Source organism: Salvelinus namaycush, chromosome 28 (assembly GCF_016432855.1).
Source record: "Salvelinus namaycush isolate Seneca chromosome 28, SaNama_1.0, whole genome shotgun sequence".
Lineage (NCBI taxonomy): Eukaryota > Metazoa > Chordata > Actinopteri > Salmoniformes > Salmonidae > Salvelinus > Salvelinus namaycush.
Window position 1 is genome coordinate 39,177,829 of NC_052334.1, and position 16,988 is coordinate 39,194,816.

At 43.1% G+C, this 16,988-nt stretch overlaps 1 protein-coding gene across 6 annotated transcripts in view; it reads left to right on the forward strand.

The window, feature by feature from the left end:
- Positions 1-545: 545 nt before the first annotated feature.
- LOC120023568 (protein quaking-A-like) overlaps positions 546-16,988 on the forward strand; it is a 94,443-nt gene continuing 78,000 nt past the window's right edge. For all 6 annotated transcript variants that reach the window (XM_038967601.1, XM_038967604.1, XM_038967602.1 and 3 more), the window contains exon 1: positions 546-954. In XM_038967601.1, the coding sequence (XP_038823529.1) occupies positions 810-954 (145 nt within the window). In that variant the 5' untranslated portion in view covers positions 546-809. The remainder of the gene's footprint in view (positions 955-16,988) is intronic.

Below are 16,988 nucleotides of genomic sequence, written 5' to 3' on the forward strand. Positions count from 1 at the left end.
TGCCCCGTGTCTATTTTGGTCACACAACTAATAATACAACTGTTGGTTGTCCAATATTAATAATTATATTTATAACATATCACAGTTGAAGATGCGAGGGGGGTGTACCATAATATTGAATATAATTATCTCCATCAAATTAAAACATTCATCATTATCTAAGTGGTGAAATGTAACAATGCTTAATTTGCAATATTTCCAAAGTATCCTATGCTTTTGATTTCGCTGTAAACTACCGAAATATCCTATTTAGGGCTCTGATTAGGATATATCGGTAGTTACAGAGAAACGTTAGAGACAAACGACAAGGTACAACCTGTGTATAAAATCTGTAATTAAACGTCCACTGTATTCCATGCACTGTATTGGCTCTAATCTTTGTGTAGCTCGTGATACCTATTGGCACGTCACCGCCTTCATGGTGCAGTACCTTGTCATTATTGGTTATATCATCAGTCCCTTGAAAGCGATTCTGGCCAATAGGTGAAGAGGAGGACGAACGCTTTCGGTTAATACTCGCTCGCACTGACAGTGGTTAAATTGATACGTCCCTGGGCGCACAGAGTAGAGGAGAGTACACGGCGAACGAACTCTTTGGGAGGAGATAGTGGTTATTTTTTCCTCTCCGCTCGAACAACAACAACTTAATTCAGATATTGCACACAGGGTCGTCAAACTACAGCGATCGAAACTTGGGGGGAACCAAAGGATTTGATCTGCAAGTTTTTTTTTTCTTGAGCATTTTTAAAAACAATTATTTTCATAAGAAAGGATTCTGTTGGAGGCTCGCTCGCACTCTCGACGCAAAGATGATGGTCGGGGAGATCGAAGTGAAGGAGAGGCCGAGGCCGAGTCCCGACTATTTGATGCAATTGTTGAACGAAAAGAAGTTGATGACCAGTTTGCCAAATCTGTGCGGCATCTTTATACACCTTGAAAGGCTTCTCGATGAAGGTAAATGCCGCCTTGAGAAATGGGGAGGTTGGGAGAGAAAGCGTATTTCTCGAGCTCGGTGGGCATTCTTGCTGCAAAGAGCGCAGGCATGGTAGCTAACTACATAGCCCGGCTAACATGGCAGGCTAGCGAGTTACAGTATCGCAGAGCGCAACAACTTCTTCTTTTAACTTTACAAATTGAGAACTTCGAGGAAGTGAAACTAGTTTCTTGCACCATTCAACAAGGATTTTCTCTCTAACCAAACCTCATTTTATTTGTAGCTAAACATGTCGTTTGGCTTTACATGTGACGACGAAGTATAAGTTTTTAGCCCGCTAACTAGCTAGCCAGGACCGATAAACTAGCTCGACATTTTCTTACCAGTGTATCCTAGTTGTAGGAAGAACCTGGATGAGAACTGTATATTTTATTGTAGCCTATCCTGTCAAGTATGATTATGGGTGAATAAGAGTTTGTTTTTCGAGAGCCAGTCTCCACGTTTCATCGAACTCGTGTGAAATGGATTGGTAAAAAATTAGCAAACTTGTCAGGATAAAACGTGCCAGCCTTCGTGGACAACCTTACGACAAAGTTGCCTATCAAACACAATGCATCTGTCTGTATTCACTCCATAACATCTCGTTTTTGTTGGGATAAACATGCATACACTATTTGTTTATCAGCTGCCTGATGGAATTGCGCCACATCTGAATGTTCCTCGACTGTTGCGGTTCGGATTTTGAAACAATGGCTCGGCAGTGGTTTGCCGTGAAAATATTTCTAGTTTCGTTAGATTTGCAGCTAATGGTGGTCTTTAGGCTAAAATGTTTTTATTAACCGCGAAAACAAATATCGACTGTTTAGGTAGGAATTGTGTAGTTCATTCTATAGTCGTGTTTTGTTACATGCCTTTGTCAGTGCCATCGTCTCAGCCACGTTGTCGCATGATATTTTCTAGTCTGTAACTTCAGATCCATGATTTACATAACTATATGCTGCTATTGCGGCCTATTTCTGTTAGGGAAAAACTGCATTGTTGTATATAACTACATAGCTGACTCAAATAACCAACTCATTTGAATCGGCTGTGTAACAAAAAACAAAACGTGCAAGACCGAGTTTGGGAAACCCTCCAATGTACTATTCATAATGGGAGTCTTGTGTGTGTGTGTGTGTGGTTTATGTAATTGAGTAGGTGACGCTAGAGAGCGCCACTTCCTCCTCACTGTCCTGCCCTTATCTGATCTGGACAGCTGACATCTAGTCACTTTTCTGGAAATAAAGATTAGTGTCGCTATAGTGCGTTGGTATTGCGAAAAGTATTCCGTTGAATCTAGTCTGGTGAAGTACTTTCTTGAAGACTGAGTTTTATTTCAAATATAGGACCATAATGTGTCATGTTTATCTCATGGTGCACATTTTTACACACCAGTTCAACCAAAGGAGTATTATCACCTGTAAAACAAGTTGTTTGCACTGTGACATCTGAAATACCTCACCAGCCGGCTTCTACCTCTCCAGTCTACCATAAAGCCAGTTTAGATAAACTCACAACTTTCACGAAGCATTGCTGAAATGAATTCTGGAGAGGTGGTTTTGGAGATAATAAAAAAGATGGTTGGAGATGAGACACCCTAATACATGCAAACATGTCTGTTCTACCAACAACAAAAAATAATATATATATATATATATATATATATATGATTCTTTTGTTGCTTTAACCCCTGCTCACTCAACCCTTTCCTTCCCTCCCTGCTGTTTTTTCAAGGGAGACAGGAAACTGGGGGCCTTTTTTTCTCCTGAATTTCATCCTGCCCCCACTATTGTACCCAAACTCCTGGAAAAGGGACCAGGCACCACAGTGTTTCGCTCTTGCTGAATCGGTTTACCCAGCCAGCTCTCGAAGCCTGGCCACAGTGAACGCTCACCTGGCAGCCCGATGTGGCTGCACCACCCTGGGCTTTTTACTCAAGAGTATTGGGGGAAGTTTAAGAGACTGGGGCTGAGCCCTTCCCTGGCTGCACATGAGGTTTCACAATTCACATGCTGTCTTCTGCGCTTTCCAGCTCTACAGTTTACTGGGCTTACCACAGCAGCCACCCAAACTTTACCCCTCTGTCAAATGTTGAGTTTGTGTGTGAGGAAAATCACCCCAGAGCAGGAGGCTGTCTAGGTGCAGCCCTCTTTGCGCACTCTTTGGACTTGCACTTTCTGGCGTGAGCCCATCCCCATTTGTAGCGCACTGCTGTAATATTGAGTGCAAACGTCACCTGAGTGTGGGGAAAAGCATTACCATGCCATAGCAGTATGATGTTTATAAAGCAGACTGCTGCTATTAATCACAGTGGGAAGCTAGTCGTGTGGGGAACATTTGCGTGCCATTCAGGTTATTCAAATGCCGACCACGGTTTCAGTAGTTGGCGAGGATAAACGTTGCAGTTCAATGTGATTTCTGTCTGAGAGGACAGCTTGCAGACTGCAGTGATTTTGTTTATTTAACCTTGGGTTATTGTGTGAATAATTTGATTCCAATGAGGTGTCAGCAGATTTTTCCAGGAAGTAGTTTACAGCCTGGGATTCTATTTTGGTTCCATAGGAAGTGGCACTATAGGAATCACACCTGTCTAGTACATTTAGTCAAGGTGACCCTGGTACCTGCTGAGTGACTGAATGACAATGGGAGTTGGCTGAAGGAAATACCCTTGAAAAACAGACTTTAAAAAAATGTATCTCCTGATGTTTCAGCATTATTGTCTTTGTCAAGACGTCTTATGGAGAAGTACACTGGAAAGTTCTCATATTGAGAATAATAATTTACTCACAGGTAGTGTTGCATGGGATGCTGAAACACTTCTACTTTTTGAATGCTAGAACATGTAAAATGGTTCTGTTGTAGAATTTTGATACTTCTGTCAAATTTGCCTCGCTGATCAAGTCTGTATTAGTGCAGCTGATGTACTCTTTATAGCTAAAGTGCACCATGTCTGCTCCAATTAACCTGCACTGGGAGTCTAGGCTGCGTCATGTTAACTTCTGTGACACATGAGTAGGGAGCCGAGGCAGAATGGGCTAGAGCATTACAATGCAATGGGCCTTGGCTACATCTTGATTTACCCAGTCTATCAATAGCATTTATTTGAAGGGTAAAACTCTAATATAATGGTAGTGTTAGATTGGTAAAAGCCATTTGTGCATGAATCAATTAGACTCAGCATAATGGATGTACGTTTTTGAACGTAGTGATGTTAAACTTAAGATGTCCAGTGATTGAATGGCACGGTAGCCGAGTTTGTCTGTATTAAGTGCCATTTGTCTGACTTGCTAATATGCTTTGTTTTATCATGATACGAAACCTGGTATTGAAGTCACTCTGGTATGGCGCCACTACTCAACACTTTGCCTCGTCTCACACAGAAATGCACCTTGACCACATGACAAGATGCCCTCTGTCTAAACCGAACAGCTGAAGCAAAGTCGGCTGGAAGGGGAAGGAAGTTAAGGTTCTCCTTCAGAGCTCTGCTGACAGCTGCGGACACACGCGTGCGTAGACAACACACATTCCTGTGCCTTCAACTTGGTGTGTGTGCGCAGCTGTTTCCATGGCGAGGGAAAGGCAACATCACGAGCATTAGCCCCTGTGATCCCCTTGTGTAACAACTACTCCCGGTTCCCTGGTTTAGCTCGGCACCAAGATGCGTGTGTTGCCTAGGTCCTTATATTGCTGGTGTGTATTGCGCCAGTCAAGGTCATTTGACTTGACAGGTGTTTTTGAAAGCAGGTCATCTTTCTGTGGTGACACCTGCTATGTTTTTGTCTTGTTTATTTTTACATTATCATCACCCCAACAAGCAAACTTGTTTAAACAAGTTGCATTTTGTTGGCATGGAGATCCTATAACATTTTGTAAGGCAGCTGAAGTACAGGCATTTGGTTTAGAGCCGGTAAGGGTAAGCACTAAATCAGTATAGACTAGAATCAGACTGTATAGTCATCTCTTTGGATGTAAAACCCGATGACTTTTTACTCGAACCTAATCTGTTTTGTTCAAAGGCCGTCTCTCTACAATCTCCATCTAACCCTTGCAAGTCGCGCGTTAGAGCAGACTAATTCCCCGCTAACCGAAGCACAATGGATAGAGTTTCGTGTTTACGGTTTGTTGCTGGTGTTTAATCAGATGCTTCCCTGCGATGTGTCATGTTTTTTAGAGGAGTGAATCTGTTTAGGCACTGGAAGGCCCCTGGGACAGTCAGGGTTTAGAGTTGGCCTTAATAAAGATTACAGAAGAGTATGCGGTTCTGTCGGTCTATACCCAGTCCCTACCCGTTGCCGAGGCACTTCATTTCCTGCCGTAGGGTGACCCTTTGCAAGCACAGGGCAGGGCTTGATCTGCACTAACCTTCGACACGCAATCAATTTGCCATCAAACAAGATTGAGTGCCACTCGCAAAGTAAGACAGTGCCTGGGGCTTTCAGAGACACGAGCTCTCAACTGGGGGAGAGAGAGGGGGGTCAGGGCATGGTTGTTGTGCAGGCTGAAACCTTTTATGGGTCTCTGTCACCCTCCCCTCCACACCCCTGCCTCTGATTCCCTCCCAAGGCACCACTTATAAGATAGAATTTAATTAACAAGACCCATTCACTGAGCGACCAGTTGTAAAGCTGAGTTGCAGGCCTGATTTTTCTCAATTGCTCCCTTGTGCTCTCCGTGGGTAATAAATTGGGCAGCCAGAGGAGGCTGACCGGGTGAGTGCAAGGCTGTCCCAGGATCCATAGTGTCTCACCCCCCCCCCCCTTCCCCCCTCTCCGGGACTATCTGATGCCCGCATGCTGTTGTCTGTGAGCTCAGCCTGGCCCGGCACAGGCCGGCCCTGCTACAGCTGATGAAGTCATCCTCCAACAGGCCCTGCCTGCCCTGTTATCTCGGGCCACAATCCCGTGAGTGCTGGGGCTGTTATCACAACCGCCTCTGCCCCAGTTGTCTGGCTTTTTCTGTCACCCAAGCCATTCTGCGTTTTTGCTGCTTACAAGCAGCCATTTATGGGATCTTACTTTTTATTCTCCCTTTTTAATTTAAAATTGAGTTCCGTTTAGCTGTTCTCTGAACTTGAGCAACTCCAAGTTCCACAAGCAAGGTCACGGTGCTTCCTGTCAGAAGGGAAATGGCACAGCATTTGGAACACTGGATAACAAATTATGCATGGCGTGAACAGGACTTGACAGTTTAGAGATGTTGTAATCTGTAATTGGACCAATCAAATAATTGAATTATCATTAGATGAATAGGCTACTTTACTATTGCACTGCGCTACTTGATCGTACTCAAACCATTAACTTGATTTTTGAAGACAAGTCTTTTTAGAATGTTAATTCATGGCTATGGTCTTAAGAAACATGCTGCAAAATATATTTCAAATGATCAGCATAGCACCCTGAGTTTACTGTTCCAAAGACGTGCATACACTAGGGCCCTAATAAAATCCCTGTTGTGGAAAGTGCAGAAGGAATCCAGACATTTAAAACAGAATGCAACTATTTTACATTTAATTTAGTAGGATAACCACAATGTGTTGAACTTAATTTTCTAAAAGGAATCATAAGACATTAACAAAATGCATCGGAGGTGTTTTTATTTTATTTATCTTTCCAGAAACAGAACAGGAATGCCTCTGTGCGTGTATGTCTCGTCTTCACTTTGTGTGTGTGTGTGTGTATTAGAGGTCGACCGATTATGATTTTTCAATACCGATTATTATTTAATACATTTGTAATAATGACAATTACAACAATACTGAATGAACACTTATTTTAACTTAATATAATACATCAATAAAATCAATTTAGCCTCAAATAAATAATGAAACATGTTCAATTTTGTTGAAATAATGTAAAAAAAAAAGTGTGGGTGAAGAAAGTAAAAGTGCAATATGTGCCATGTAAGAACTAACGTTTAAGTTCCTTGCTGAGAACATATGAAAGCTGGTGGTTCCTTTTAACACGAGTCTTCAATATTCCCAGGTAAGAAGTTTTAGGTTGTAGTTATTATAGGAATTATATTTCTCTCTCTACAATTTGTATTTCATATACATTTGACTATTGGATGTTCTTATAGGCACTTTAGTATTGCCAGTGTAACAGTATAGCTTCCATCCCTCTCCTCGCCGCTACCTGGGCTCGAACCAGGAACACATCGACAACAGCCATCCTCGAAGCAGCGTTACCCATGCAGAGCAAGGGGAACAACTACTCCAAGTCTCAGAGCGAGTGACGTTATAAACGCGCGCACCCCGCTAACTAGCTAGCCATTTCACATCGGTTACACCAGCCTAATCTCGGGAGTTGATAGGCTTGAAGTCATAAACAGCGCAATGCTTGAAGCATTGCGAAGAGCTGCTGGCAAAACGCACAAGTGCCGTTTGAATGAATGCTTACGAGCCTTCTGTTGCCCACCATCGCTCAGTCAGTCTGCTCTGTCAAATCATAGACTTAATTATAACATAATAACACACAGAAATACGAGCCTTAGGTCATTAATATGGTCGAATCTGGAAACTATCATCTCGAAAACAAAACGTTTATTATTTCAGTGAAATACGGAACCGTTCCGTATTTTATCTAACGGGTGGCATCCATAAGTCTAAATATTTCTGTTACATTGCACAACCTTCAATGTTATGTCATAATTACGTAAAATTCTGGCAAATTGGTTCGCAATGAGCCAGGCGGCCCAAACTGTTGCATATACCCTGACTCTGCGTGCAGTGAACGCAAGAGAAGTGACACAATTTCACCTGGTTAATATTGCCTGCTAACCTGGATTTCTTTTAGCTAAATATGCAGGTTTAAAAATATATACTTGTGTATTGATTTTAAGAAAGGCATTGATGTTTATGGTTAGGTACACGTTGGAGCAACGACAGTCCTTTCGAATGCGCACTGCATCGATTATATGCAACGCAGGACACGCTAGATAAACTAATATCATCAACCATGTGTAGTTATAACTAGTGATTATGATTGATAAGTTTAATGCTAGCTAGCAACTTACCTTGGCTTCTTACTGCATTTGCATAACAGGCGGGCTCCTCGTGAGGCAGGTGGTTAGAGCGTTGGACTAGTTAACCGTAAGGTTGCAAGATTGAATCCCTGAGCTGACAAGGTAAAAAATCTGACGTTCTGCCCCTGAACAAGGCAGTTAACCCACCGTTCCTAGGCCGCCATTGAAAATAAGAATGTGTTCCTAGGCCGTCATTGAAAATAAGAATGTGTTCCTAGGCCGTCATTGAAAATAAGAATGTGTTCTTAACTGACTTGCCTAGTTAAAAAAAAAATATGTATATATATAATCGGCGTCCGAATTTACCGATTGTTGTGAAATCGGCCCTTATTAATCGGCCATTCCGATTAATCGGTCGACCTCTAGTGTGTGTATATATATTTTTGTGTGTGAGAACCTGGAAAAAATTTAGAACAGTCACCTGATTTAACCTCTACTTCCTCAGAAACCCGGGTCCGGGAGCACCCCCACCAGTAAAAAAGCTGACTAGCATAGGCTAGCATAGCGTCACAAGTAAATAGTAGCATCTAAATATCATTAAATCACAAGTCCAAGACACCAGATGAAATATACACATCTTGGTAATCAAGCCATCATTTCTGATTTTTAAAATGTTTTACAGGGAAGACACTATGTAAATCTATTAGCTAACCACGTTAGCAAAAGACACCAGTTTTTTACTCCATCAGTAGCTATCACAAATTCGACCAAATAAAGATATAAATAGCCACTAACCAAGAAACAAATTCATCAGATGACAGTCTGATAACATATTTATTGTATAGCATATGTTTTGTTAGAAAAATGTGCATATTTCAGGTATAAATCATAGTTTACCATTGCAGCCACCATCACAACTCGACTAGAATAACTACAGAGAGCAACGTGTATTACCTAATTACTCATCATAAAACATTTCTTAAAAATACACAGCGTACAGCAATTGAAAGACACAGATCTTGTGAATCCAGCCAATATTTCAGATTTTGTAAGTGTTTTACAGCGAAAACACAATATAGCGTTATATTAGCTTAGCACAATAGCAAACATCACAACCGCATTGATTCAAGCCAAACATAGCGATTACGTATAAACCACCAAAAGATATGAATTTTTTCACTAACCTTCTCAGAATTCTTCAGATGACAGTCCTATAACATCATATTACACAATGCATATAGAGTTTGTTCGAAAATGTGCATATTTAGCGGCACAAATCGTGCTTATACAATGAAAATAGTGTCCAAATACTCAACCAATCTGTCCGGCGCCATCTTGGAAAGACACCTATTCTTATCGAAAACTATTCATAAACTTGACTAAAAAAATACAGGTTGGACAGCAATTGAAAGACAAATTAGTTCTTAATGCAATCGCTGAATTACATTTTTTAAATTAACCTTACTGTGCAATACAGGGTGCAATACTGGGGGCGATAACGCAAGGCTACACGGCAAATAATGGCGTCTTATGCATTTTACTTTTTCAACAAAACAACGAATTATCAGCATAAATAGTTCTTACTATTAGCTGAACTCCCATCAGAATCTTGGGAAAGGTGTCCTTTGTCCAAAAGAATCGTTGCTGGGTTGGAGAATGTTTCCTTCCACGTTGCAATTAGCAGTACACAATGGCATGCGAGAGAGAGATACCCAACTCAATACAACGTCAGAAAATGAAATGCCCGAAAATCGCAATATACTGACATAAACTGATATAAATCGGTTTAAAATAACAAGATTATGATGTCTTTAAAGCCTATATCGAATAAAAACAGAGCCGGATATATCTAGGAGTTAAAACCAGAGCTTCTAAAACGACATGCCAAGACCCTCTCTGCGTCAGCGCGAAGATCCAAAAGGGTGGACACATCGATTCCAATCAATCGCTAACAACCAGGGGAAGGCGTATGCAGTGCATCTCAACCAATAGAGGACAGGCAAATTAATACACAGGTCTCAGAACAGCCAGCAAAATTCTGCATTCTGACATACACATAGGAAAATTGCTCTAAGTCGAGTTCTGTTTCACCCACAGATATAATTCAAACGGTTTTAGAAACTAGAGTGTTTTCTATCCAATAGTAATAATATGCATATTGTACGAGCAAGAATTGAGTACGAGGCAGTTTAATTTGGGAACACCAAGAAAAAAATTGTGCTAACAGCTCCCCCTATTGACTTAAGATGTAACATAACCGACTCAGGCAAAATAAATAAAACGGATTTGATAGGACCCTAATACACCATCAGAATTCATAGCAAGCAGTGCACTGGGGGTGTGTCGTTTTAGTTATTTTTGCAACCCATAAGGTGAGTGTCAATGTCTTTCCAGTTACTCTGTAATGTTATTTCATCAACTGACTAACCCAGTGCACTGCTAGCTATGAATTCAATCAGATGGTGTGCGCATGTTTAGATAGACAAATAATGTCCCGTTTGGAACACTGACAGGTAGAGCGTAATTTGTTTTTTTGTTGCTCAATCTGATTTGAGTGGGCCCACCCGTGCCTATGCGGCTGGTTGTAATACTTGTCTCAACAGCTGTCTTGGTTCTTTTGTTTATCTTTGGGATGTTTTGGCTTCAACTCATCCTCCCTAGACTTTGACCTATCCCTTCCTCCCTAGACTTTGACCTATCCCTTCCTCCCCCCCAGTTTGTGTGTGAGAAACATGCCTAACCAAAGGAAGTAACACCCATTTCAGGCAGAAAGGGTTGCCTAGGTTTGGAAAGACGACCAGCCTGTTTCGACGCTTCATAAAATGGCTGAAGGCAATGCCCTGCTCCTTATGTTCCTTTTCCTGTGTAATGGATTTCACATGACTGGTTAGGGGCGCAGCCATAGGAGGGAATAGGCCCACCCACTTGGGAGCCATGTCCACCCACAGGGGATCAGAATTTGTTTTTCCCTGCAAGGGCTTTATTACAGACAAATACTCAGCATGTCCTCCCACGCCCCGCAGACGATCCCTGGGTCCTGGGTTGGCTACGTGTGGTCTGAGGTTGTGAGGCCGGTTGGACGTAACTGCCAAATTCTCTAAAACGACGGAGGCGACTTATAGTAACAGCTCTGCCAATTGCACGCTCCCTCAACTTGAGACATCTGAGGCATTGTGTTTTGACAACTACACATTTTAGTTGCCTTTTGTCCCTAGCACAAGGTGTACCTGTGTTATGATCATGCTGTTTAACCCTCTAGAGCCGGGGAAGGGTGTTCTAAGCTAAGATATGGAATTGTTTTAAGATGGTCATACCAAGAATCATTTAGCTATTTGATTTATAATTTTAAGACCCCCTGAGGCATCAAAATATAGAGAAATTAGGCATTTCTGCTATTAACAAATGGATGCATTGAATAACAGATTCACTACATGGAACAACCAGTTGGCCAAAACAAAATCTGTCATATCTGAGAGGGATAAGAACAGTTTAGTGCCTAAAAGGGAAGTATCTCCATACTTTCATAAAAATAACCCAAGAACGGCATTGTTCATGAGTCATCTTTCAATAGAATGGTCATAATACTTTGTAGGCCAAACTGTTGACACTAGACATTTTTGTGAATGCTTTTATTCTTTCTAGGGATGTCTCATGGTCTGACAAACACTGCTCTAGCTCTGCCACCTTTCACTGCAGATGCGGATGGTTGACATCTGTAGATGCGGTGGATTGAGACGCAGCCCATGCAAAAACTCTAGCTTAAACAGAAATTTTAAATATAATTGTTTTTGTGTTATGTTCATTTGATATCCGGGGGGGGGTGCGGAAATTGTAGGTTAAGGGTTAATCAGCTTCTCGATATGCCAAACCTGTCAGGTGGATGGATTATCTTGGCAAAGGAGAAATGCTCACTAATAGGGACGTAAAAAAAAAGGGAAAACATTTCACAAGCTTTTTGTGCATATGGAACATTTATGGGCTCTTTTTTCAGCTCATGGAATTTGGAACCAACACTTTACATGTTGTGTTTTTGTTCAGTATTAATTTTTGTTCTGTATTGTTTCTCAAGGTGCTTCTGTCTCCCGTTTCCTGTGAGTTGTAAGAGTCCATCTCAGACTGTTTTTTTTTGTCGTTTTTTTTTCTCTATTCACTCCTCCCTCGTGTACACAAAGGCCTCAGGAATGAGGAAAGGATCCACATGGCTGCTTCGAATAGCTCCCATCCCACTCCTTCCAACACTCCCCCTTTTTTATTCTCTTCTCTCTTTGTCTCATTTGTTTTTGCTCTAGTCTGAGTCTATTGAGTCTTAGGGCTGGCTGTTGCTGCAGATGGGGCCTAACAATTAGGCTCCATGGGAGTTGCTGTGTTATTTGTCAGCGTTTCCCTCTTCATCTTTTAGTTTTTTGACACACCGAGCAGGAAGGTGGAGAAATTAGCCGTTTCTCGTTCTCTCTGCTTGCATTCTTTCCCTCTCTTGTGAGAGTAATGGCAAGCATTAGCGCCTAGCTGAGGAATTTAGGGTAGGTTGAAGTGTGCTTAACCGATAACACTTCGTTTTTCCAAATGCCTACTGTTAGTGAATTTAACTCCATTTGATCTATATTACATTAACTGGAGACAAGCCCGATCTGCCTTGTGCATATCATGCAGGACTTATTTTTGGAACATTTAGTCCTGGAATACCCTGAAAGCTTTCTAGCTCCCCCTCCCGCTCATCTCCTCCATAAATGCTATAACCGATCCATTTTCCTGGCAGTTTGCAACCTTCGACTTCTCCTTGCAAGGCACAAGCTGCGGTTTTTAAATCAACAATGAATCATTTACCTGTCTCAAACTTGTTGTTTCTCTAACGCTTCTGTAGCTGAGCATTAACCTCCCCTCTGGGCGTGTGAGACCATCATTAGCACTACACCATCAAATATGTAGAGGGTAGTGCCATTCAGATCCCTAGGCTCTGCCTGTTTCTCCCTGCAAAGGATGCTCCTTCATCTGTTTCTCTTGCCACACAGCTACAGCAACTTGTTAACATTCTCCTTTCTATTGTCTGTGGAAGGGTGTGCCTGTCTTGTAAAGACTGACTTTACCTTGGTGGTTGAGTACGAATGTGGCTTAGTCCTCTCAATCTGTAAGCCTTAGCCTAGTTGTTTCCCCCTGGCAGTGAGTGCAGACCTCTGCTCAGCTGACAAAGGTGTTTTTTTTGTGTGTTATTTTAATTCCAAAGAACAGGTTTGAGTGTTAATCGAGACTTGCTGTTGAGAGCAAATGCAAACGGTCAGGGTACCTTGAAGCAATATGTGGTGATAGTTGCTGAATTCCTCACTGCAGTTGCTCAAGTTAGTGCAGCCTTGTCCCGTCCCCTACCCTGAACTAGTGATTGGGTTACACCCCCCCCCCCCCCCCAAACCAGTGGTTGCAGGCAGAGCACCGGCAGAGCACCAGGAGGTTGACTGTAGCAGTGTTCTGCAAGTTTGCCTTCCTCTGCTCTCAATGTTGCCGACTGATAACTACAGTAGGGCCGTGAGCGCCTGTATGAAATTATAGAATTGCATATGGGCAGGTTGAGTGAGCGCTCTTTTTCTAGAAGTATTTGTTCTGCTATTTTGCTGCTAGTTTGTTTTGCTGACGGATTAGCCTGATTTTATCAGTTTGAGATTTATGACTAGATTACAAGCAAACACAATGGCTGTTTTTGTGCGTTTTTTTTTGTTGGTTTTAATTGGGGGAAACAAAAGCTTATTTAACACCATTACACAAAATGAAAGCATAAACAACATTCCCAGGGGGGAAATAATGGGAAATCATTGTGGCCCTAATGAAAGGGTTAGTGTGTCTCTAGCCACAGAGAATTGATTGATTGTGTGCACTGAATGGAAAGGGGTGCAAGGCCGAGAGGGTGTGGGCGATAAATAGAAAATGCATATGTGCTCTGAATGAGGTCTTCTCCCAGGCTGAGGGGAAGGTCAGTTGCCCTCCCTCCCCCCTGTTCCACACAATGATCCCTTGTGTTGTAGGGCCAACAACCCACTGTCACTAATGGCACTACCGTGCTAGTACCCACTACAACTGTCGTCCACTCTAAGTAGGGGCTGATAAAAGCAGTGGCCCTTCATAAAGATTACTAGGGAGGAGGAAAAAATAAATAAAATGTGTTAGATAAGATTACTATAATGGGATAGCTGTATACGATGCTCTTGCTGTGTGCTGCAGTCCAGAGTCCGTATCCTCTGGGCGTCTGAATCGATGCAGAGGCGCTGGCTGTTCTGTCACATTCAGGTGAGGTATCGTCCCGGGGCCCTAATCTGCAGCGATGGACTGCTCCCTGTTTCTCCAGCTCGCCTGGTAGTCTGTTTTCCCCCCATCCACCTTAATTTTCTCCTCTCGGGAAGTTCACGGATTGCGCTTGACACTGGTTCAAACTGTCGGTGGCGTGAACATTTCCTCAACCCTTTTCCTTACATTTTTTTATTGAGCATCTGACACACTCAATGAGAGGCTCTGGTTCCTTTTTCCTCCTCCCCTAGAATGAATATTATTGCATCCATTCTGTTTTGTTTTGTGATCTGGTAAATGATGCACAGTATTTTTTTGCTCTCCCAAAATAATCATAACATGAATGTATAATACACTGATTCCTTCTTGTGCAAAACGCTAACATGCTGACTACACTGGCCACGTGCATGTTGATTTTTGTCCATCCACACCAGATGTGATAATGACACGCAGGTTGAAATGCCAAAACGAGCTCTGAACCAACTATATTTATTTGGGGATGGGTCAAAACAAACATTCATGGACATTTAGCTTGCTGTTAGCTAATTTGTTATGGGATATAGACATTGGGTTATTTTACCAGAAATGCATAAGGTCTCTTTTTTTTCTAGATCTTTATAGAATTTTGAGTCACACAATCATTTTCTTTACTGACAATTAATCCACCGATAAAAGGAAACCTAGGTAGTTTCCAGTAATCTCCTCCAGCCTCCTTCTGTGGACTTGATATGGCGGTTGGCAACTAACTTTAAGGTGCGTTACTGTCACTAACTGGACTGGAGTGTGGACCTCAGTTCATCTTTTAATCACCCACACGGGTATCTACTCCTAAAAACCAATGAGATGGGACTTCTAGGTTAGTGCCTGGCCAAGGATAAGCTGGTTGATGTGCGCGACAGGTTTGGATGAAATGATTGAATAACATTTTGTATGCGCTGCAAAATAAATACACACAACGCGGGCGGTGTGATCAGCATTTACGAATGCTCAGACCAGTGTCTAGTTTTCCTTGGGAATTGTGAATGACTCCATGTCCTTGACTCTGTCCTAAGCCGTTTTACATCGGCGTGGGGAGAACTTGCCAGCCTGCCTTCTCCGCTCTGTCGACGTCTGGCACATTCTATGGCTGCTTGCTATTTCCTCCTAGTGCTCGTTCTCCCCCTCTGTTTTCTCCTGTCTCTTGCATGGCAGTAATTCTGCCTGAGGGGTACATTTCCTCTTATCTGAAGACCAGTGCTGACATTAAAGGCCTGTTACGGGGCCTGTCTATTTACATTAGCCCTGGGTCACCCATTCTTCAAACCGACCTCCCCTGCTCTGGGTTTCTCTAGACAAACCAGACTGCCCTGCTCCTCTCTCATCCCTCCCATCCTCAGACAGCCAGCACTCTGAAAACAATCAATGCCTAAACCCTTAAGCAGGCCCAGGGACTCTGATGGCTTTCCTGACTCACTGCTGACAGATCAGGGCGGAAATTGTTTGCTTGTTGCTATGATATCCTGCCCCCTGACCCACTTCTGCGTCCCCCCCCCTTCCAAAACCTGATGAGTGCCTTGTTTCAGCGTCAACACGAACTGGTAGTTATGCTTACTAGGGGATGACCAGGCAAAGAGCTGAGGCTGGTTTTCCTTCCCACAATCCCCTGTCATCACAGCCTGTTCATATACAGCCACTGTTGAGCAACAAGTTTTGGCAGGTTCAACCAGAGCTGCACAGTGATGTTACCACCTTGCACGCAGCATGTTATCCTATGTGAAGTTGGTGTCTAGCTGCTCCGTGCCCCAAGGCATCACATTGCGGCCATTATGTCACTAACGGCATTTAGTCTGTTTCTCTCCGGCCCTGGCCCTGGTGTAAACGCTCCCTGTCATAGCGCGACCTCTAACCCTGCTAATTAAAGCCAAAGGAATGCTGTTGTGCTTCATTGTCTCTTACCCTTCTCACCAATGGATGTGAGTGAGAGCCCTCTGCTCCTCTCCCCTTCACCACAACAGTAAGTCACAAGGCTGCCTTAATGGATGTCGCTCGACCAGCGACATCCAATTGGAAAGGCACAGATCGCTTTTGCCCGGCTCTATGGCGGAGGGGGAAAGCCCTATCGAGACAGTGACAATACTTGCCCTGCTCTGACCTCTGAATGACTTCATTTTTTCCCCCATAGTGCTGCCTTTGAAGGTGGTTTGTACAACTGCAAGGTGCAAGCGTCCTTCACTCTAGGGTAAAATGAAGGATGGGTTACGGGGAGGTCTTGTGTAATATTTTTGGGGGGTCCAGGAATAATTAGCCATCGGCGTGACAGGATGGCATAAACCCCCACCCCCCACACCCGTAGGATGTTATGGGGGCGGTTATCTTTTCTTAACACATTCCTTCCTCTTCTGACAGCTGGACATTTCCTGTCATTGTGGTGTGGTGGGGGGGGGGGTATGCTGTCTTCCTTGTTCTATGTGTGTTTGTTTTCAGCCTGCTACTCTGCCCTGGCAAGCACCGAAGGGAAATGCTTCCTCTGGCGATCGTTACAGGCCTTCCAGTGGAAACATGTGGCCATGGCCTCTGTCTGCCTCTGTTCCCCTCAACAGACACATAATCAGCCCAACATCCCAGTCCTTTCCTGTTATTCCCCCCGTTAACTCGCATCCTAGAATGCTTAGCAGATGGCTTGTATTCTCTAAAGCAGTGTGGGTGTGCGCCTAAGGGCCAGACTGAAGGTGGGTGGGTGGTGCTTGCTTCTCCTGCTGGATCAGCCATCGCGATGAGGAAGTGGGTTAACATAAACAGGGAGTGA